The sequence below is a fragment of the Hemitrygon akajei genome, chromosome 17 (assembly GCF_048418815.1).
Source record: "Hemitrygon akajei chromosome 17, sHemAka1.3, whole genome shotgun sequence".
NCBI classification, from domain to species: domain Eukaryota; kingdom Metazoa; phylum Chordata; class Chondrichthyes; order Myliobatiformes; family Dasyatidae; genus Hemitrygon; species Hemitrygon akajei.
Genome location: NC_133140.1, coordinates 58,707,914 through 58,732,484, shown reverse-complemented (window position 1 = coordinate 58,732,484; position 24,571 = coordinate 58,707,914). Strand labels below are relative to the sequence as shown.

The 24,571-nt window shown below is 39.6% G+C and overlaps 2 protein-coding genes across 4 annotated transcripts in view; both read right to left on the bottom strand.

Annotated features, from left to right (window-relative positions):
- The window catches only part of LOC140740740 (mitochondrial inner membrane m-AAA protease component AFG3L2-like), a 40,526-nt gene extending 31,469 nt beyond the window's left edge, over positions 1-9,057 (bottom strand). The window contains exons 1-6 of one of the 2 annotated variants that reach the window (XM_073070227.1): positions 8,958-9,057; positions 8,242-8,416; positions 5,131-5,215; positions 4,639-4,701; positions 3,944-4,047; positions 2,626-2,775 (exon numbers count right to left, since the gene is read on the bottom strand). In XM_073070227.1, the coding sequence (XP_072926328.1) occupies positions 2,626-2,775; positions 3,944-4,047; positions 4,639-4,701; positions 5,131-5,215; positions 8,242-8,343 (504 nt within the window). In that variant the 5' untranslated portion in view covers positions 8,344-8,416; positions 8,958-9,057. The remainder of the gene's footprint in view (positions 1-2,625; positions 2,776-3,943; positions 4,048-4,638; positions 4,702-5,130; positions 5,216-8,241; positions 8,417-8,957) is intronic. The other variant, XM_073070228.1, reaches the window with a different exon arrangement.
- A 1,521-nt stretch (positions 9,058-10,578) lies between these two features.
- Positions 10,579-24,571, bottom strand: part of def8 (differentially expressed in FDCP 8 homolog) — a 54,006-nt gene continuing 40,013 nt past the window's right edge. For both annotated transcript variants that reach the window (XM_073070224.1, XM_073070225.1), the window contains 2 exons: positions 18,245-18,354; positions 10,579-13,645 (listed from right to left, as the gene is read on the bottom strand). In XM_073070224.1, coding sequence (XP_072926325.1) covers positions 13,552-13,645; positions 18,245-18,354 — 204 coding nt within the window. In that variant the 3' untranslated portion in view covers positions 10,579-13,551. The remainder of the gene's footprint in view (positions 13,646-18,244; positions 18,355-24,571) is intronic.

The following is a 24,571-nucleotide window of genomic DNA, read 5'->3' as shown; positions in this document are numbered from 1 at the left end:
CAGATTGAGTATGTGAATTTAGGTAATCAGGCATTTACTAGCAATGGCAATGAAAGTATTAGCCATATTATTATCCTTAATATAATAAGGGAAAGTGTGATAAACACATTGCTATTACGACAGGTTCCAGCCGGCAATGTTACCACAGTATTTGAGATTTGTCATTAAAAGAGGCAATGGAACAATGAAAAATGTTCTAGCCCTTTCCTAACCTCCAAGCTCAAAACACAAATAGGATGAACTTTCAAAAAGGAAACATAAGGACAAGCAGGATTAAGGTTATCAGACGTCAAAAGCCAAGTTGCTTGCTATATTTCATACTGTACAGACTAGCGATAATGACTGACAGGCTTTATCTAAGTAGTCAATTTTAACATAAGATTTTTCTACTTGGGTCCTACAGGTTCATGAACACAGGTGATTAAGGATTAAGATGCAAGCTGCTCAACAGAGCACATACTATATTCATACCTGGACCTCTTGTTTAGACATATACAGTCATAACCCCAGCAGGAGTTAATTATACATGATTTCAGCATGTCAATGGAAGCCTTTAATGAGACAACTGAATCAAAACCCAATGAGAAAGGTTCCTCTTTCGATTAATCATTACGATGAGAGATCAAAAGGGAAGCTGATAAATGTCCTCACCTAAATGGAATTATTTTAATTACAAATTTCAGTTAATGTCTGTTACTGTATATGCAAATAGCTTTTAACTCATTATTAATTCATTTAGTGTGGAATATATGAACACTATTTTTAGTAACATTTCACATAAAAGCAAAGTGTACTACAATCTGAAGCAAAGGCATTGGAAATTAAACAGAAAATGCCAGAAAAACCTCAGCAGTTTGGGCAGCACCTGAAGAAAAAGAAACAGAATTAAGGTTTCAGCAGACAAACTTTCATCAGAACCACTTCTTTTTTCTGCATGGATATGGTCTGATCTGAGGATTTCAAAAAGTTTACGGTTTATTAAACATTTAATGTATTTTTTATAAATAGATAATTGTCATCAAAGCAATGCTCACTTCATAAGAACAACAACAACAATCACAAAGAAGCTGCAATAAATTCTTTGTTCTATAGATAATGATCCATGAAGAAGATGAGCTCTGTTCAGCATCAATAAAAATAAAAGCATGCATACTACACAGCAAGCACTACAGCATCTATTTGGAATATACTGTTGAACTCGTGCCCATGTCCTTTGATAAGCTAACTTTTTTTTTTAAGCATCCCAGATACAACATGCTATATTCTAAACAGAAGGTGATATAAGAATACAATCCAAGGAGATCAGGAAACAACAGGACAAATGTGCTATCACCCACCATGGTGTGTCTATGTAAAATAATAAGATCCACAAATCTATTTAAAATGCTATGGAGGAAGGGAGATGATGGGGTGGAGGAATGCTTTCTCAAGGCAAAGCTGACCTAACAGCCTCCCTCTGTGCTGTAAAATTTGATGAAATGGTAAATATTTGTAGGGCCTGGCACACCTACCTGTCAATGACTGCAGTGAATTGGCTCTGCAGGCTCCATATCAGCCGCTTACAGATCTGTTCCACCTGCTGCAGTGACGTTTGCACCCAACCTGTACCACAGGGACAGCACCATCAGTGGCAGGCAAGATTACCAGCACACTCAAATCTTTTGCTTCCATCTCTGTCCCACCTGATATGTAGCTTAACAGCACTACCAGCCAATATGCTGCCCAAAATTGATGCGTTACAAGCAACTTCATATTTGCTCAAAATTAGGAACTAATCCATATCTACAATGTTGTAACTTCCAACTGATGTTGCCATCACTGCATTTTCTGCAATCCTTGGCGTCAGTTGCCAGTTCAAACAGCAACGCACAGTATGGAGCTGAACCAAAAGCCGCTGCCAACTGTGCTGTAGTTCTACGTTCTGAGAAAGGTGCCCCAGAGTGATGAAGAGACAGTCTTCTCTGACATGAAAATAAAAAGAGCTGGAAACGATCAGCAGGTCAGGCAGCATCCACAGAGAAAGAAGCAGTCAATGAACCTTCATCAGAATGGGATGAGGAGGAAGCCAGCTTGCATAGCAGCAAATCCTGTCATTCAAGACAGGGCTCAGGAGATGCAATTATCCTCTACTTTGTTCGTGACACCATCACCCTCTTGCTATATCCTATCACCAATTTCCATCAGACAAAATTTTTTGACTTTGTACATATTAAAACTATTCAGAAAAACTTTGTAAAGATTCCTTGCATCAATTCAGCCTCCACAAAATTTACAAATTTTAACCCCAAGTGAGAAGCCATATTCTACAACTGTACTAGGAGCTGACTTCCATAATACGACATAATAAATATTGCCTGACCTGAAAAGGACACAATTCCAAAGACGAAGAAAGCATTCACTCAGGTGCCTCTCAGCTCAAACGACTACATAAGTGATCCCTGCCATCCCATTGTCTAAAAGTACACTTCCCAGTGAACCTGCTTATCCAGGTGGGTAAACACCATGGCTTATTATGTGCCGATTATAAGTCAAAAGAAAGGGAGGGGGTGGAAGATGGAAGCTGAACAGGTACCATGGTGTCAAGATCTTCATGTAATGTGGAAAGCAGATTTTAAAATTACTTACCATACCTCGTGCCAAATAGTAGTTTACAAAATCTTTCCAAGTTATTTCCCTGCCTGGATCTCGGTAGTAGAAATACATGAATCCAGAGAAAAGTCCAGCCATCCCCACAGCTAAATACCGGAATTCCTTGTCATCCCATGGAATATCTCCCTAGAATTCAGTTTAAAATTTAATAATGTGATATCCATTCAATTCTTTTGAAGTCAACTATTGGTCAAAGAAATCAATGGCAATCAAGTCACTACAATATTTAACTATCCAGTGAAATAATAATGTTAGATAATATTGTTAAACAAAAAAACAGTGAAGTCAGAATATCAAATTACAAGCAAGGCTTAAATGCTTTGATCAATGTTGCGAAACAGCACTCTTCTCCAGTCAACTAATGTGTTTTATTAGCGTGACTTGATTAATCAGGTTTGAATTTATTGATCACAAACAAGAGAAACTCTGCAGATGCTGGAAATCTGAGCAACACACACAAAATGCTGGAGGAACTCAGCAGGCCAGGCAGCATCTATGGAAAGAAGTAGTTGACGTTTCAGGCCGAAACTGTTCAGCAGGGTTTCAGCCAAACACATCTACTGCATTTTTTATTCCATAGATGCTGTCTAGTCTGCTGAGTTCCCCCAGCACTTTGTGTGTGTTGAGTTTATTGATACTTGTTTCTCATTTTGGATTTTGTTCATGTACTTTAAATAATGCAAGTTCAGTTACTCAAAAGTGACATCTGACTTGCATTTACAATGAAACAAAATGGACAGCCAAATGATTCTTTAACTCTGAAAGATTTAAACTTTCAATGCTTAATGTCATTTTATGTAGATTCTTAAAAGAGTTACACATATGGAAACAGGCTCTTCAGCCCAATTTGTACATTCCAACCAAGGTGTATGTCTAGGCTAATACCGCACTGGCTTACACAGCTTTCCTTTCCATGTACCTATCAAAATGCTTTTTAAAATGTTGTAATTGTACCTGCTTCTATCATCTCCTTGGCAGCTCGTTCAATATATCTACTACCCTGTGTGAGAACCTTCCTCTTAGAAACCCCTTAAATCTTTTCCTTTTCATATTAAACCTGTCCCATCTAGTTTGAGATTCCGCTATCCTGGGGAAAAGACTGTACCTGCCTATGTCCCTCACAATTTCATAACTGGTTCTAGTTCAGCAAGTTTAGCACCGTAACTGAGTTACCCCTGCTATCGTTTGAATCGCTGACTGAAGAATAGGATTACTTTTATATTTTAGAACAGATGACCGTGATACTGAGCCTGGAACCCCATTAATTAGCCAAACCGTTGCCAACATAACAAACCTTCTGCATTCGGTTCCACCATGTGGACTGCCCTTTTTTCCCGCTTTTCTTACTACTTCCTCCTGATCCACCTCCAGTATTTCCTCCAGACTCCTTTGACTTTGCTGTAGGTAAAGATATTATATTATCAGATTATCGCTGATTCTGCACATTGGGGGATATATTAGCACAAAAAATTCCATATTCAATCTTGGTAAGATAGGTGTTACAATGTTATTGACAGGAAGATTCCACAATAGGATAAACAAATAACAAGAAATACTGCACATATATCATGTTCTGGAGTGCATCTGTTCTCAATATTGAAGTATTATTTAGGGGAAAAAAGGCTGGATTTAGCAAAAGTTATCATGAATCTTCAGGACTGTTAAATAAATGGTTTATTATTATCTTATAATGAAATAAGCCTGCTATCCTTGTTTGGATTGGTCACGCTATGCCATCTACACCAGGTTGTTAACTGCTCTTTGAAGCCACTCATTTACATTCTTATGGAAACTAGGAACAGTCATCAATACCAGAATTGCCAATAAAATTCAGATCCAGAGTATAAATAAAAAAAGATTTTAAAGACAGTGTGATTAAAAATTTAGCCATAACAATGGTCAATAGCTGAATGATACTAGAATTAGAATCACGAGTACTGGCAATATGATACATCCTATTTAAGAATCACAACAGAAAAGGTATTTTACCTTTCTCCTCACCAGCTTTTGATTCTGCTGACTGCTTATTCTTGGGGAAATACTTCTCAAAACCTAAGAAATAAACAGTTAATTCAATTTTCACATTGGTTATGATAATTCTGTTTAATGAATTAGTTCATATTACCGACTAGCCTTTACCAGCAACAAGCTTCATCTTTACATTCAGGTCCCATATTATAAATATTAATGTTGAAGGCATTGCTACATTTAACACTAAATGCATTCAAAAACCAAGTGTACTGACAAAGCCACACTGGGTTCCAAAAAAAAAATCAACCAACATTTCTAGAAAATGTAAGAAACACAAGTAAGGAGCAGGTCATCTTGCCCATCGGGCCTGATGTGCCATTCAAAAGGATCATGGCTGATCTGGCTGTGAACTCAGCTCCACCGACCTGGCTTTTCAACATAATCCTGAATTCCCTTGCTACGCAAAGACCTATATGCGTCTCAAATGTAAGAGATTTATTTACACATTACCTTTTGGCTGCTTTGAACAGAGCAATCTACAAGTTGACACATTGTCTCGATAACCAGAGCTTCTCCCAATGCAGGGTCTGATAAACTGAATTCAGAAAAATATCAGAATTAAACGCTGAACATTTCTACCCATGGCATCAAAGAATACGTTTTCTAATTGAATTATTAAACAGGTAATTCGGGTAAGGGGATTCCCTGATTATGATTAGAGTAAGATTTGAAATTATTTTTTAAATTAAATGCTGTATTTCTTAAAGTTCATAAAATTATTCAACACTAATCAATGCCCAACATATATTTAATTAGCCAGCATCTGCAAGACAAAACAAAAACTGTAGTGGGCGATGTGCTGTACAATCTTTGTTTCGAGTATTCTTGATTTACAGTATGTTTAAAAATCCCATTAAAATAGACAGAAAAGGAGAAACTCACTTTAAAAAAAATGTTAATTCCAAACACCACCAGCTCATATGCAAAATAATTTAACTGTTTCCCTGATAAATAATACTGAATCAATTATATAAGCTATTCTTCCAATGTATCCAAAAATTTAAAGTTTAAATCTGATTTATTTGCTTTGAAGTTTCTATCTATCTCACCAAGTCCACTTCTGCAAACATGAGGAAATTTGCAGATGCTGGAAATTCAAACAACACACACAAAATGCTGGTGGAACACAGCAGGCCAGGCAGCATCTGTAGGTAGAAGCGCTGTCGGCGTTTCGGGCCGAGACCCTTCGTCAGGACTAACCGAAAGGAAAGATAGTAAGAGATTTGAAAGTAGTGAGGAGAGGGGGAAATGCAAAATGATAGGAGAAGACTGGAGGGGGTGGGATGAAGCTAAGAGCTGGAAAGGTCATTGGCGAAAGTGATACAGAGCTGGAGAAGGGAAAGGATCATGGGATGGGAGGCCTCGGGAGAAAGAAAGGGGGAGGGGGGGAAGCACCAGAGGGAGACGGAGAACAGGCAAACAACTAAATATGTCAGGGATGGGGTAAGAAGGGGAGGAGGGGCATTAACGGAAGTTAGAGAAGTCAATGTTCATGCCATCAGGTTGGAGGCTATCCAGCCAGTATATAAGGTGTTGTTCCTCCAACCTGAGTGTGGATTCATCTTGACAGTAGAGGAGGCCATGGATAGACATATCAGAATGGGAATGGGACGTGGAATTAAAATGTGTGGCCACTGGGAGGTCCTGCTTTCTCTGGTGGACCGAGTGTAGGTGTTCAGTGAAACGGTCTCCCAGTCTGCGTCGGGTCTCACCAATATATAAAAGGCCACAACGGGAGCACCGGACGCAGTATACCACAACAGCCGACACACAGGTGAAGTGTCACCTCACCTGGAAGGACTGTCTGGGGCCCTGAATGGTGGCAAGGGAGGAAGTGTAAGGGCAGGTGTAGCACTTGTTCTGCTTACAAGGATAAGTGCCAGGAGGGAGATTGGTGGGAAGGGATGGGGGGGGGGACAAGTGGACAAGGGAGTCGCGTAGGGAGCGATCTCTGCAGAAAGCAGAGGGGGGGGGGGGGGGAAGATGTGCTTGGTAGTGGGATCCCGTTGGAGGTGGCGGAAGTTACGGAGAATTATACATTGGACCTGGAGGCTGGTGGGGTGGTAGGTGAGGACGAGGGGAATCCTATCCCAAGTGTGAACTTATTTTGTCCATCACTCACATTTCTTGTTCTTTCAATCTTGTACTCATGAAACTGCTATCTAACTTCACTTCCAGACCCACCCATTAGTTGCTATTATTAATGACAAATTCTACTTGGAGACTGCCTTCCAAGCTCAAAATCTACAAAAAGCCACCCTTACCCCCAAACTACTTATTTCTTCATCTGTACAGACCATTGCTATATAAAATCTCTGCAGAAGGATTTGATATTTGAAACCATTCAGATAGGTTTTTAACCCTACCATAGTATGGAAACAGATCTTAAAAATGTCAAAAATGATAACCTATGCTGCTGTAACCAATGCTTCTGCTATTTCTTCTACCTGTCTACAGCCACTGTTTTTTAAATTTATTCATTTACAGGACGTGGGTGTCGCCAGCTAAGCCAGCATTTATTGCCCATCCCTAGTTGCCCTTGAGAAGGTGGTGTTGAGCTGCCTTCTTAAACTGCTGCCGTCCTTGAGGTGTAGGCACACCCACAGTGCTATTAGGGAGGGAATTCCATGATTTTGACCTAGCGACAATGAATTAACAGCGATGTGTTTCCAAGTCACTGTTGTGATTGATTTTAACAGCTCTCCTTTTGTTATTCAGTTGGTGCTTCCACCTAATCCTATTTTTATCAATGAAGTCCTAGGCATACAATAGTTTCACTTCAGGTCCCCATTCCATTACCCCCAATCTGATCAAATATCCCCAAATAAAACATCCCTAGGCTCCCTGAATCATCATCTCAAGCAATGCCAGATCTCAAATATTTATTGGCAAAAGCCAGCACTACTTCACCATCAACAAGAGGAAATCTACAGATGCTGGATATTCAAGCAACATATACAAAATGTTGGAGGAGCTCAACAAGCCATACGGCACCTGTTGAGTTCCTCCAACATTTTGTGTGTGTTTCTACTTCACCATCACTAGCTTTAAAACCCACAAAGCTTGATTCATTATACTGTTCAAAGGTCAATACTTGACTAGAAATTGGTTCCAATTAAATACTGATGAGACCAAAGCCATTATATTTTGTCCTCAAACCCAATTCCACGTTCTTGACATTATCTTCCAGTACATATAACTTTGCATGAAGATGGCACTCCTCTGATTTTGACCCACTGATTATCTCCAATTTCAAACATTCCAGCCAAAGTGGCTTTACCTTTCTGAAAATGTTCTTGCGTCATGCACCAACCCTCCCATCCCGTGGACGGCCACTTCTTTAAAATCTTTCTTGACCAATCGTTTTGTTACCTAGTAACAGGGTGTTAATAGATAAAGCCACCGTGGAGATCGTGGTAAAATTATAACAGCTGAATGAAGACGCTTTATCAAAATAGGTGGTTTAAAGACTGGGAGTTTGAGATGTTGTGTAACAGGTCAACAGTCTGTCCGAGCTCGCGAAAACGATTTGCAGGTTAAACATCCTGAGCACCTTCTTACCCGCCAGCAGACCCGCTGTCCCGGCCAGACTCGAGACCACGATGCGCGGGCCCGGGTAAGGACACCCGGCCACCCTGCCAATAGCCTCAACGCGAGCGCCATGGTGCCAGCGGAACGTCAGGCCGCAACTCTCCTTATGCAACCCGTTCCTCACTCTTTGCAACACTCGACCTTCCTTCAAAATGCACAGCAGAATTTAAATAACATTCACTTCTACAGGAAACAAAATATCCCCAGTCCTTCCTCCTACAGAAATTAAACTTTAAATAGTTCGAAAGACGAGAAAAGACGAGCGCCCTTAAATGAACTTCACAGCCCTTCAGTTAATTCGTTCCGGGTGGAAAACCGTCCGGGTGCAGTTTGTTCCGCGACCAGCTCCAGTAATTATTAAAACAAAAATAAAGAAAGCTCAATGCCCACAAATACAGACAGGCAGGTACAGCCAGCTTTTTGTTTTTGGTGTCACGATAGTGACATATTAGCAAAATAAGCACGTCCGTTTCCCCTTCTTAAAGATTCCTAGTAGTCTATATATAATTAGATTATTTTGTAAACATTACATTCTCTTAGACAGTCCTTAGATCCAAGAAAATTCCTTTTGCCTTATCCACCCCTCCCCAACTTATAACCAAAAGTAACTGCAACGATTTTTTTCTCCAGTCATGCGAAGGGTCTCGGCCCTGAAACGTCGACTGTACTTTTTCCACAGATGATACCTGGCCTGCTAAGTTCCTGCAGCATTTTGTGTGTTGTCTACAACTTTAAACTTCTATTCCGCTGTTGTCACTCTTGAACAGACCTACGATAATATGGACTCTTGACCACCTCACGATGATCCTGCACTTTCTCAGCAGCTGTTGCTCTTTATTCTGCATTATCGTTTTACCTCAATAGACTGCGTTATTTGTACTGTATAAAAATTACGCAAGACAAGATTTTCATGGTACAACAATCATATTCCAATTCCCATATTGCTAATAAACTGCCAACTTAATGAAAAGGATAATTTAGGGCCACATTTGTGATGTTATTCTTTAAAGATAAACAAATCTAACAATTACATGCAATATATTCCCTCAGATTGTCAATTAACCAAATCCAAAATCAGCCGAGATTACCAGTCCAGTGCCAAAGAATCAATTTTTAAAGCACTCTAGTTTTCAAATCCTTCCATGGCTTTCCCCTCTACAAGTTCTGCAGTCTCTTCCATCCCTCATTAGAGATTTCTGGCATCCCATCCACAAACAGCATTTAACAAGCATGTGAGTAACTATATTGATGTGGAGAGGAATAGGGCTCAAATGCAGGACATAGGGTTTGTCTTGATCAGCATAGACATGTTAGGCTAAAGTAGCATTCCCTCCCGATTCACTTTTAAGACACGAGTAGAATTAGGCTATTCAGATGATCGAGTCTACTGTCATTCGATCACGATCGATTAATTTTTCCTCCCACCAATTCTGAAGCCTTTTCCCGATAACTTTTGGCACCTTCTGCTTCAAATATACTTGGTACACCCCCCCCCCCCAACACTAGTGGTAATGAACTCCACAGATTCAATATCAAGCTAAACAAATTCCTTCTCATCTCCATTCTAAAGGGCTGTTCTTTTATTGAGGCAATGCTGTTCGGTCCTAGACTCTCCCACTATAGGAAACATCCCCTTCACATACCAAATATTGAAAGGCCTAGATGGAGTGTAAGTTTCAATGAGATCCCCCTCATTCTTCTAAACTCAAGCAAGTAGACGCCTAGTCATCAAATGCTCTTCACACGCTAACCCCTTTCAATCACTGGATCTCGTAAACCTCCTCTCAACTCTCTCTAATGACAGGATGTGATGCTGATGCTTTTATAAGGATTTGGCTGGTCCACTTTTAGGAGTATTATGAGTTTTGGGCTCCCCATTGAAGAAAGATTGTGCTGGAATTATAGAGAGTCCAGAGGTGGTTTACACTCTAGTCCTCTTGAAATGAATGCTATCATTGCATTTGCCTTCTTTACCACGACTCAACCTGCAAGTTAACCTTCAGGGAATTCTGCACAAGGACTCGTCCCTTTGCACCTCCGATTTTTGAATTTGCTCCCCATTTACACATATATTCCTTCTACCAAAGTAGATGGCCATACTCTTCCCAACACTATATTCTATCTCCCACTTCTCTGTCCATTCTCCTAATTTGTCCAAGTCGTTCTGCAAACTCCTCGCTTGTTCAACACTATCTGTCCCTCCACATAGCTTTATACTTGGCCACAAAGACATCAATTCTGTCATCCATGATCTACTTTAGCAAAACAATTTAAGATGTACTTTAAGACGTACTATTTTGACAAAGCTTTGAAATATAGTAAATTTATTAACTGAACATACAGTCATTAGTATAATTAAAGCACCATGTATAATGTCAAGAGTCGATACATTCTTTGATTATGCACATGCATTAAATATCAGATTATGTAATTTCTGGTAGTTTACACAGACAATGTACAAACATATCCAGAGAACCACCATTTCCTAAATAGTGGGATGAGTTTAGCACATTCATATTTTAAATTTTCCTAACAAACACTATGTATAAAAAGTATCTGCATTCTCCAAATAACAGCTACAGAGCTGGAAACAGTAAACAAAAACCAGACAGCGTAAAGTGCAAACAGAGAAAAGATTTAATCTATAATTTCATCTTTATGGTCTTTTATTATAGCTTGATGAAGTCATTGGCAATATGCGAATCCAATCTTTGTTTCCTCTGCACATGAGAAAATTTTCTAGAAATTTCCATTTGTAATCAGCTTTAAATGTTACCTTTATTTTTTTCTTCAAAAGCTGATCAATCTGATTGTGTTTACATGTATTTTGACTTCAATGGTATTGTTTTGAATGACAACTAAAATTTCAGCAGAATCTTTCCAGATAATTCCTTGCCATCAGGATTTATTCCCCCCCCCCCCCCAATCTGTAACCATCCAAAGGGAAGAGTAACATATTACTGCATGAAGTTACCAAAGGCCAGTTATCAGATTGGCCTTTGTTATCAAGTTATAAAAAAGGAAAACATTTTACAAAATGTGCACAAGACAGCTGATACTCTTTCTTCAGAAGGAGATCTAAATATTAATGAGAGATAAAGTTTTTCAAAAAGTACATAACTTAAATCTTAGTGTCCTCAAAATGCAGCTTTTGAGAAAGGCAACCATTAGCAGCATTTAAAAATTGTAGTGGTGGTGAAATAAATTTAGGAATACTGTCATATGTTACCTCATGGTTCATTGAAGATGGGGGGGTGGATTGGTGAATGTAGGGTGGAAAGAGGAAAAGCAGCATATCATTTTGCAACCCAGGTTCAATAATGTGTTAACTAATTTCCCTCCGCTCTGATAACCATTTAAACAGAACAATAGATCAGGAAACAAGTCATAGATCACAAGTTCTTTTATGCATTGAAACAAGATCACTTCTTTGCCATCTCTTTCTCAATGCTTATTCTATTTATCTATTCCTGTTTTGAATATCGTACCAATGATTACATCAGAATAATTCTTTGTGGACGTCATCTAAAACAAGCCAACTTCATTATTACAGAGTACTATTTAAATCTTCAAAAAAGTTGAGGTGTCAACTCTACAATTATTAAAATAAGAATATTTTAAACTCCAAGTTAGATCGGATTGTCTTAGTCAATATCAGACCAGTCATAGATCGTTAAGTTGCCTGAGAAAATAAATATACCAATGAAATATACACTCTACTGTTGGAGAATAGAATGTGCTGGTTAAAACTAGCCTACAAGAGTAAATGACCAGGGTAATTGTCTTGGACCTGGCTGGTGTTGCTTCATATTCTAATTAGCTGAATGAAGAAAACAACATTTTCAAAACAAATTCTGAATGCTCAGCAGTGATCAATATGGTGGCTTTATACCAACTTTGCACATTCCATTAGGAATTTTAAACCTTTCCAGAAAATGTGCAATAGGCCGAATAATATTATATTTGGTTTAACAAAGGTAATTTTCAATCATTTCTAATGAAAATTAAATTAAAACCCAACTTCATTTCATAGTGTAGCAAACTAAATAAATATCATATCATATTCACTCAAACAATGCCTGGGACAAAGATATACAATATTCAAAGAATCACCAACACATTATGGAGAGCTGGAATTCTCAGTAAGAAATAGATTCTTCAAATACAAATTAAATAATTTTCCTCAGAAATGCCTTAAGAGTTGGTCTTCATGGACAAACAATATCTTATTTACCAGTACTGACTGACAAACTATGGTTTTAGTTGGTGAAATGACTGTGTGCATAATTGGGGAAATCAATTTATGAAAAGAACTCAGTAAATTACCATCTGAAAATCCCTTGGTAGCTTAGTTTGAAGATTTGTTGTACAACAGCGGCTTTTCTGTTCATCAAACATACAAATGAATAAAGAAAAGCAGTCTTCAGTATAATTGCAATGTTCAGAGATTAATTAATTTAAACTAAACTGCACTTACGACAAGGCATTTTAATCCTCTATTCTGAAACAGGGTTGTGCACACTGCTGCCTTAAATTTATATATTTATGTGCTCTTAATCAGTACTACAACTTTAAAAAAACAGTAGAGTTTCTTGCTTTTCTATCAACAATCTGAAATAGTTATAATCCCAGGTCAGTTCGCCAATTTAAATGTATAATTCATCAACCTTGAAGATAAACTTAGCAGAGTTCCAGATATTCCAGAATAGTATTTCCTTCTTTGTCAATCACTGCACTGATGCTCATGAGCAGAAAATGGAAAAAGGCTGCAGATTAACATCTTGTCTTCAAAAATATTTCCAGAAGCTACATTATTGAGTTTCACTTAAGCTTCTAATAGTGAGAATTATTTTCCTATAATTCACAAATTGATGGCCCTAATGTCACTACAAAATTAAACAGTTTTAGAAGAAAGTGCTCTGAGAGAAATGTATATAAAATGTACATAAGTGGTTGGATTTTACAAATCATCAAATGAGCTATGAGGTCACTTTTTGGAAGTTATTCATCAAGATTTTTGTAACAGCTCCTCAGAGAACCAAAAGCTATCCTTGTAACTCAACAATTTGTACCTCATCTTAAAAATTCAAGGGTATTTTTCAACTTCTTATGGTTACTTAAGATGAGTCACAATTCATACTAATTGGTCACTACTAGAATTAAACTCCACTGTTCATATCTACATTATATTTCCACATAATTCAGCTTGGTTCACCACCAGGAATTAAATAATCAGCACACATAAAACTTCAAATGAGAATTCTTCAGCTTGATCTGGTTTCAGTCTGGATGAGTTTGTCCTGTTTGAGACTGTCTTCTCATCGACAGTCGTGGACATCTTGGGCATGTAGTAGAGTTGTCATAATAACAATCTCTGCAAATGAAACATTAACATGATAGTTAATTAAATACATATTATAGCAAATCAAACAAAGGAATAAGCTGCAGGTTAAATACAGGTTCTTAATTTGCATGATTAAGTATGGGAATCTGGACTCTGATTTTCTAAGTTAAAATAAGTAAACATCAGGAATGATAATTATTTTGAGTCAATGTTCCATTAGGAGGAGGACAGTTTTCCAACATCTTACTTAAGGAAGCTAAAAATTGGATCTCATGTTCCAGTATTTGCCAATATTAGTGTAACCAAACTAATTATCTTGAAAAATAATCATGAAGTGGATACTTAAGAGGAACTCGAACAGAAGAGCATAAAAACATAAGGAATAGGACCAGGAGTAGGCCATCTGACCCATCGAGCCTGCTCCGCCATTCAATAAGAATGATGGCTGATCTGGCCATGGACTCATCTCCGCCTACCTGCCTTTTGCCATAACCCTTAATTCCACTACAATGCAAAAATCTATCCATCCTCATCTTAAATATATTTACTGAGGTAGCCTCCACTGCTTCATTGGGCACAGAATTCCACAGATTTACCACTCTCTGGGAAAAGCAGTTCCTCATCTCCATCCCAAATTTGCTCCCCCGAATCTTGAGGCTACATCCTCTAGTTCTAATCTCACCTACTAGTGGAAACAACCTCCCTGCCTCTACCTTATTTATCCCTTTCATAATCACTTCATGATTGCTTTGTTATTTGTGATGTGAGACAGATTGTAGCTGTTAGTACAATCATGGTAGTTACTAAGGAAGAAATTGCTGTTTAAAAAAAAAACCAAGACTGCCAAGAAAGCATTAAATAAGAAATGAATATCACCACTGGTCATGAAAATTCAGTAAACTCTGAGACTGACACCAAAATGTGTTTATGCTCTTGTCTTGAGCAATACAAGTCAAATTGAACTTTTGACAAGGGAGTTACAATAATAAATGTTCTTGTAACCTTTAAACCCTAGTGTTTAGTTTTATTTTTTTTTTAGTGTAGTTATATTTTATATGTTTCTATAAGATCTCCTCACATTCTTCTGAATTCCAGTGAGTACAGTCTCAGGTGACAATCTCTCCACATAGTCTAACCCCCTCATCTCTGGAATCAACCTGGTGAGCCTCCTCTGCACCACCTTCAAAGCCAGTACATCCTTCCTCAAGTAAGGAGACCAGAACTGCACACATTTATCATTTAGATTGGTGGAAACACTGATCGGAGTATAAATAGAATGGATTTCTAAAGAATAGGCAACAGCCAATGAACCCAAAGGTGCACTTTTTAAAAACTAAAAACACCAAGACTGCCAAGAAAGCATTAAATAAGAAATGAATATCACCACTGGTCATGAAAATTCAGTAAACTCTGAGACTGACACCAAAATGTGTTTATGCTCTTGTCTTGAGCAATACAAGTCAAATTAAGAGGAACTCGAACAGAAGAGCATAAAAACATAAGGAATAGGACCAGTATCCCACACAGTTGCAGCATAACCTCCCCGCTCTTAAATTCAATCCCTCTTGCAATGAAGGCCAACATTCCATGTGCCTTCTTGATAGCCTTCTGAACCTGTAAACCAACCTTTTGCGATTCATGCACAAGCACTCCCAAGTCCTTCTGCACAGAAGCATGCTGCAATCTTTTACTATTTAAATAATAATCTGCTCTTCCACTTTTCCTTCCAAAGTGGATGATCTCTCATTTACCAACATTGTACTCCATCTACCAGACCCTTGCCCACTCACTTAACCTATCTACATCTCTATGCAGATTCTCCATATCCTCTGCACAATATGCTTTTCCACTCAATTTAGTCAGTAATCTTAGATACACTACACTCGGTCCATTCTTCCAGATCATTAATGTACATCATGAACAGTTGCAGGCCCAGCACCGACCTCTGCGGCACACCACTCACCACTGATTGTCAACCAGAGGAACACCCATGTATCCCAACTCTCTGCTTTCTATTGGTTAACCAATCCTCTATCCATGCCAATACATCACCCCGAATTCTATGCATCCTTATCTTATGGAGAAGTTTTATGTGGTACCTTATCAAACACTTTCTGGAAATCCAAGCAAATAACATCTATCTTTTCCCTTCTAACCCCTGTGCTTGTTATATCCTCAAAGAACTTCAGTAAGTTTGTCAAACAGGACCAGCCTTTGCTGAATCCATGCTACATCTACCTGGTAGATTCATTTCTTTCCAGATGCCTCCCTATTTCTTCTTTAACTGCTTCAAGCAAAGCATTTTCCCAACTACAGTTGTTAAACTAACAAGCCTTTTGCCTACAACCTTTTCTGTACAGTGGCGTAACATTCGCCTTCTTCCAATCCAGAGTTCAGAGAATTCTGGTAAATTATCATCAAAGCCTCAACTATAACCTCTGTCACTTTCTTTCAGGAAGTCAAAAGAGAAATTGCTAGATTTTATCATTTAGATTGGTGGAAACACTGATCGGAGTATAAATAGAATGGATTTCTAAAGAATAGGCAACAGCCAATGAACCCAAAGGTGCACTTTTTAAAAAGCAGACTAACGTAGTAAATAGTGGAATGCTTAGATATGACTCAAATTCCCCCAAATGTACTTTACAAAGTTCCTCAGATCAAGAATTAACCTAGATGAAAGCACATTTGAGTTTAAGGCCAATTATTGAGCTGACTACCGTATATGTCTTGCATTTTGAGAACTCTCTACAAATTTGCTCCTCTAAATCCTGCAGACTTTTGGAAGGTCTATAATATATTCCCAAAAATGTGGCCTATTCCTTCTTATTCCTCAGTTCTACCCATAAAGCCTCACTAATTGAGCTCTGTCCTGACTGAGTATTACCATGACATTAATGTCTAATGACAAATAATGCCATCCTTCCCCCTTTAATCTCTCCCACTATCACATCTAAAACAACAGAAGCGCAGAACATTGAAGTGCCAGTCCTGCCCCTCCTGCAACCAAGTCTCATCAATGGCTATAATGTTATAATTCCACATGCTGATCCATGCTCTGAGCTCATCTGCCTTTCCAACAATTCTCCTCGCATTGAAATATATGCAGCTCAGAACATTAATTGCACTATGCTCAAACTTTCAATTTTTGACTTTGTACGTAGACTTAACAACATCCTTTGCCACAATCACTCCACTATCTGCTCTGTCACCCTGGTTTCGACCTCCCTGCAACTCTAGTTTAAAACTTCAGTTATTAACTGAAATATTTTTTCCTCATTATTTCTTGTCCTCGTTGCAAATATCAATGTCAACACCGTCATTTTTAATTTCTGAGGGTGCACCAAGTTCATAAGGAACCTCTGTTGAGTACTGTGAGAACACTCCCCACCCATCCTGCCAAGTGTCCATTCAGGAGTATAGCTATCCTCCTAGGGCAAATACAATGCCAAGTTGCTTTGAACATTTTGAAGTCGAGCCCATTTCATATTACGGCTGTACCAATGTACTGAATGTGAAGTTTATAATAAGGGCTTAATATAGTATAACGCTTGGATATGTGGAGTTATGGTCACTGGAAAGCTACATTTCCATTCTAATATTTAGTGTATATATAGCCTGATGATTGAACAGATGGAAGAGTAATAATACCAATTTATTAATGCTCAGCTGAAGCTGACATTTGTGGAGGTAGTCAACAATAAACTCCATGCTAATACTTAATACTTCTGTTCCTTAGGCTGTTCTGGCAACATTTTCAGCATACAAGCAACATTTATGCCCTCTATGTGGAAATTCTTACTTGTAAAATTCATCGCTCTACTTATTTTTTTAAACCCTGTATACTTGTACATTTAAAAGAGCAACGGTCCTAATTTTGGTTGCATTTAGTCAACAGTTGTTTAATATGAACTTGAGTGTTTTTAAGAATATATACTAACATGCAAGATAAACCTGGTATAATAAAACTTTGTTAATTAATTTATCCTGATCAAAGATAATCCCCAATCTATTAAATATGTTCCATTATGCTTGGCTTTAGACGCTGCTCCACGAGGTTAATTCCTGGGATGTCTGGACTGTCTTACGCAGAGAGGTTAGAGAGACTGGGCTTGTACACACTGGAATTAAGGAGATTGAGAGGGGATCTGATTGAAACATATAAGATTATTAAGGGATTGGACAAGATAGAGGCAGGAAATATGTTCCAGATGCTGGGAGAGTTCAGTACCAGAGGGCATGGTTTGAGAATAAGGGGTAGGTCATTTAGGACAGAGTTAAGGAAAAACTTCTTCTCCCAGAGAGTTGTGGGGGTCTGGAATGCACTGCCTCAGAAGGTAGTGGAGGCCAATTCTCTGGATGCTTTCAAGAAGGAGCTAGATAGGTATCTTATGGATAGGGGAATCCAGGGATATGGGGACAAGGCAGGAACCGGGTATTGACAGTAGTTGATCAGCCATGATCTCAAAATGGCGGTGCAGGCTCAAAGGGCCGAATGGTCTACTTCTGCACCTATTGTCTATTGTCCATAACTGAAGCAAATTCTAAAATCTATAATTAAAATTTGTGAAATGAGTACAAACATCTAGAACAGCTAAACAATGAAGCAAATTAGACCTCTGTACCAACCTGTGGAAAACAGCTGAACAATCCTGGCACACAGATGTGTGGCTGTCAAATGGAAAAAGTACGTCTCCCTCTTTGCATAACTCGCAGACAAACCCTTTAGCCTGACATCGCTGCAAATGGAGTTACAAAACTCAAACTTATTTACATGTTATATATCCAGCAAGCAAATCCACATTCATCATTCTAAACATAGCTAATACAATTGTTGGAACAATGTCTTAACATTATATATTTTGACATGCAATTACAAATTATATGATACAATTTTCAATCACCCATTATACATAAGCAGAATGTTTGCTCATCAAAGTATGACTGAATACACATTGCTGCATAACTACAGACAAGTGAAACACCATTAAATGGCTTGTTTCAATAAGAAATTAAATGAAACAATACAGGTGACTTCTGCATAATAATTGACCAGATATGGAAATTTGCCTTTACAGAATTCACATATCACTATCCAAAAAAATTATGTAGAATATGAAATTCTCTTCCATAAAATATGTGGAAAAGTAAATATTCTTTCCAACTTGTCTTCCTTGAAGCATGCACAGAGCACAGCTTTGCATTACAGAAAAATCAGGACATGGGCTGCTTTCTAGCAACACAATCTTCCCTCTGATCTCCCCAAAATGTGGACTGGGGTGGAGGAATCACATGTACATAATTAATTGCCAATTATTTTTGCATCATCATTGTGTGGTTTGTTATACAGGCCACTATTGGTTAACTACGTAGGTAGCTTCAGTACATGGAAACACCTGGCAGAAGTTTTGATCTCCTTGCTTATGCTAGCACATCTTTAGAAGTGAACAATGGATGACAAAGGCTAGATCTGTGGCATTCAAGTCTGGTAACCCAGGCCTGTACCAGAAAACCAGGTATGATTTGCGAAGGGCTATTTCAAGGGCGAAGAAACAATTTCGAATGAGGTTGGAGGCGACATCAGATGCATGGCAACTCTGGCGGCGTCTACGCGACATTACTTCCTACAAAGTTGGGGGAGATGTCTTATCAGGGGAAGGCAGCAGCAGCCGAGTTCATTGCACCATGGGTGGCTCTGCGGCACAGAAGGGAAGGAAAAGGAGTGGGAGAGCTATAGTGATAGGGGATTCGATTGTAAGGGGAATAGATAGGCGTTTCTGCGGCTGCAAACAAGACTCCAGGATGGTATGTTACCTCCCTGGTGCAAGGGTTAAGGATGGCTCTGAGCAGCTGCAGGACATTCTGGAATGGGAGGGTGAACAGCCAGTGGTTGTGGTGCACATAAGGTACCAACGATATAGGTAAAAAACGGGATGAGGTCCTACAAGGTGAATTTTGGGAGTTAGGAGATAAACTAAAAAGTAGGACCACAAAGGTAATAATCTCTGGATTACTACCAGTGCCACATGCTAGTCAGAGTAGAAATAGGAGGATATTTCAGATGAATACGTGGCTTGAAAAATGGTGGAAGGGGGAGGGATTCAAATTTCTGGGGCATTGGAACCAGTTCTGGGGGAGGTGGGACCGGTATAAACAGGATGGTCTGCACCTGGGCTGGATTGGAACCAATGTCCTGGGGGAGCGTTTGCTACTGCTGTTCAGGAGGCTTTAACTAATGTGGCAGGGGATGGGAACAAGTGCAGAGAGACAGAGGGGTGTAAAATGAGGGTAGAAGCAAAAAGTAGTAAGGTGAAAAGTAAAAGTGGCAGGCAGGCAAATCCAGGGCAAAAAGCAAAAAGAGCCACTTTTCAACATAATTGTATAAGGGCTAAGAGTGTTGTAAAAACAAGCCTGAAGGCTTTGTGTGTCAATGCAAGGAGCATTCGTAACAAGGCGGATGAATTGAATGTGCAGATAGTTATTAATGAATATGATATAGTTGGGATCACAGAGACATGGCCCCAGGGTGACCAAGGATGGGAGCTCAACATCCAGGGATATTCAATATTCATGAGGGATAGACAGGAAAGAAAAGGAGGTGGGGTAGCATTGCTGGTTAGAGAGGAGATTACTGCAATAGAAAGGAAGGACATTAGCCTGGAGGATGTGGAATCGATATGGGTAGAGCTGCATAACACCAAGGGGCAGAAAACGCTGGTGGGAGTTGCGTACAGGCCACCTAACAGTAGTAGTGAGATTGGGGATGGCATTAAACAGGAAATTAGAAATGTGTGCAATAAAGGAACAGTAGCTATAATGGGTGACTTCAATCTACATATAGATTGGGTGAACCAAATTGGTAAGGGTGCTGAGGAAGAGGATTTCTTAGAATGTATGCAGGATGGTTTTCTGAACCAACATGTTGAGGAACCAACTAGAGAGCAGGCCATTCTAGATTGGGTATTGAGCAATGAGGAAGGGTTAGTTAGCAATCTTGTCGTGCGAGGCCCCTTGAGTAAGAGTGACCATAATATGGTGGAATTCTTCATTAAGATGGAGAGTGACATAGTTAATTCAGAAACAAAGGTTCTGAACTTAAAGAAGGGTAACTTTGAAGGTATGAGACATGAATTAGCTAAGATAGATTGGCAAATGATACTTAAAGGGTTGACGGTGGATATGCAATGGCAAGCATTTAAAGATCGCATGGATGAACTACAACAATTGTTCATCCCAGTTTGGCAAAAGAATAAACCAGGGAAGGTAGGGCACCTGTGGCTGACAAGGAAAATTAGGGATAGTATCAAGTCCAAAGAAGAAACATATAAATTAGCAAAAAAAAAAGCGGCACACCTGAGGACTGGGAGAAATTCAGAGACCAGCAGAAGAGGACAAAGGGCTTAATTAGGAAAGGGAAAAAAGATTGAGAGAAAGCTGGCAGGGAACATAAAAACTGACTGTAAAAGCTTTTATAGATATGTGAAAAGAAAAAGATTGGTCAAAATAAATGTAGGTCCTTTACAGTCAGAAACAGGTGAATTGATCATAGGGAACAAAGACATGGCAGACCAATTGAATAACTACTTTGGTTCTGTCTTCACTAAGGAGGACATAAATAATCTTCTGGAAATAGTAAGGGAACGAGGGTCTAGTGAGATGGAGGAACTGAGGGAAATACATGTTAGTAGGGAAGTGGTGTTAGGTAAATTGAAGGGATTAAAGGCAGATAAATCCCCAGGGCCAGATGGTCTGCATCCCAGAGTGCTTAAGGAAGTAGCCCAAGAAATAGTGGATGCATTAGTGATAATTTTTCAAAACTCCTTAGATTCTGGATTAGTTCCTGAGGATTGGAGGGTGGCTAATGTAATCCCACTTTTTAAAAAAGGAGGGAGAGAGAAACCGGGGAATTATAGACCGGTTAGTCTGACATCGGTGGTGGGGAAAATGTTAGAGTCGGTTGTCAAAGATGTGATAACAGCACATTTGGAAAGAGGTGAAATCATCAGACAAAGTCAGCATGGATTTGTGAAAGGAAAATCATGTCTGACGAATCTTATAGAATTTTTTGAAGATGTAACTAGTAGAGTGGATAGGGGAGAGCCAGTGGATGTGATACATTTAGATTTCCAAAAGGCTTTTGACAAGGTCCCACACAGGAGATTAGTGTGCAAACTTAAAGCACACAGTATTGGGGGTATGGTATTGATGTGGGTAGAGAATTGGTTGGCAGACAGGAAGCAAAGGGTTGGAGTAAACGGAACCTTTTCAGAATGGCAGGCAATGACTAGTGGGGTACCGCAAGGCTCAATGCTGGGACCCCAGTTGTTTACAATATATATTAATGATTTAGACGAGGGAATTAAATGCAGCATCTCCAAGTTTGTGGATGACACGAAGCTGGGCAGCGGTGTTAGCTGTGAGGAGGATGCTAAGAGGATGCAGGGCAACTTGGATAGGTTAGGTGAGTGGGCAAATTCATGGCAGATGCAATTTAATGTGGATAAATGTGAGGTTATCCACTTTGGTTGCAAGAACAGGAAAACAGATTATTATCTGAACGGTGGCCAATTAGGAAAAAGGGAGATGCAACGAGACCTGGGTGTCATTGTACACCAGTCATTGAAGGTGGGCATGCAGGTACAGCAGGCGGTGAAAAAGGCAAATGGTATGTTGGCATTCATAGCAAAAGGATTTGAGTACAGGAGCAGGGAGGTTCTACTGCAGTTGTACAAGGCCTTGGTGAGACCGCACCTAGAATATTGTGTGCAGTTTTGGTCCCCTAATCTGAGGAAAGACATTCTTGCCATAGAGAGAGTACAGAGAAGGTTCACCAGATTGATTCCTGGGATGGCAGGACTTTCATATGAAGAAAGACTGGATCGACTAGGCTTATACTCACTGGAATTTAGAAGATTGGGGGGGGGGGGGGGATCTTATTGAAACGTATAAAATTCTAAAGGGATTGGACAGGCTAGACGCAGGAAAATTGTTTCTGATGTTGGGGAAGTCCAGAACGAGGGGTCACAGTTTAAGGATAAAGGGGAAGCCTTTTAGGACCGAGATGAGGAAAAACTTCTTCATACACAGAGTGGTGAATCTGTGGAATTCTCTGCCACAGGAAACAGTTGAGGCCAGTTCATTGGCTATATTTAAGAGGAAGTTAGATATGGCCTTTGTGGCTAAAGGGATCGGGAGTATGGAGAGAAAGCAGGTACAGGGTTCTGAGTTGGATGATCAGCCATGATCATACTGAATGGCGGTGCAGGCTCAAAGGGCCGAATGGCCTACTCCTGCACCTATTTTCTATGTTTCTAAAGTGAAACCCAATAGCATGAATGGCAGTGATGATTCACTACCAGATGAACTCAACACCTTCTATGCATGCTTTGAAAGGGAGAACACAACTACAGCTGTGAAGATCCCTGCTGTACCTGATGACCCTGTGATCTCTGTCTCAGAGGCCGATGTTAGACTGTCTTTAAAGAGAGTGAACCCTCGCAAGGCAGAAGGTCCTGATGGAGTACCTGGTAAGGCTCTGAAAACCTGTGCCAACTAACTAGTGTGAGTATTTAAGGACATTTTCAACCTCTCACTGCTACGGGCAGAAGTTCCCACTTGCTTCAGAAAGGCAACAATTACACCAGTGCCTAAGAATAATAATAATGTGGGCTGCCTTAATGACTATCCCCTGGTAGCACCTATATCGACAGTGATGAAATGCTTTGAGAGGTTGGTCATGACTAGGCTGAACTCCTGCCTCAGCAAGGACCTGGACCCATTGCAATTTGCCTATCACCTCAATAGGTCAACAGCAGACACAATCTCAATGGCTCTCCACACTGCTTTAGACCACCTGGACAACACAAACACCTACATCAGGATACTGTTCATCAACTATAGTTCAGCATTTAATACCATTATTCCCACCACAATCCTGATTGAGAAGTTGCAGAACCTGGGCCTCTGTACCTCCCTCTGCAATTGGATCCTCGACTTCCTAAACAGAAGACCGCAATCTGTGCGGATTGGTGATAACATATTCTCCGCGCTGACGAGCAACACTGGCGCACCTCAGGGGTGTGTGCTTAGCCCACTGCTCTACTCTCTGTATACACATGACTGTGTGGCTAGGCATAGCTCAAGTACCATCTATAGATTTGCTGATGATACAACCATTGTTGGTAGAATCTCAGGTGGTGACGAGAGGGCGTACAGGAGTGAGATATGCCAACTAGTGGAATGGTGCTGCAACAACAACCTGGCACTCAACGTCAGTAAGACGAAAGAGCTGATCGTGGACTTCAGGAAGGGCAAGACGAAGGAACACATTCCAATCCTTGTAGAGGGATCAGGTGGAGAGAGTGAACAGCTTCAAACTCCTGGGTGTCAAGGTCTCTTAAGATCTAACCTGGTTCCAACATATAGATGCAGCTGTAAAGAAGGCAAGACAGCGTCTAATCTTCATTAGGAGTTTGAAGAGATTTGGCATGTCAACAAATACACTCAAAAACTTCTATAATTGTACCATGGAGTGCCTTCTGACAGGCTGCATCATTGTCTGGAGGGGCTACTGCACAGGACCAAAAAAGCTGCAAAAGGTTGTAAATCTAGTCAGCTCCATCTTGGGTACTAGCGTACAAAGTACCCAGGACATTTTTAGAGAGCAGTGTCTCAGAAAGGCAGCGTCCATTATTAAGGACCTCCAGCACCCACGATGTGCCCTTTTCTCACTGTTACCATCAGATAGGAGATACAGAAGCCTGAAGGCACACACTCAGTGATTCAGGAACAGCTTCTTCCCCTCTGCCATCTGATTCCTAAATGGACATTGAATCTTCTGGACACCACCTCACTTTTAAAAAAAAAGAAATATACAGTATTTCTCTTTTTGCACCTTTTTAAAATCTATTCAATATACATAATTGATTTACTTGTTTATTACTTTATTATATTTTT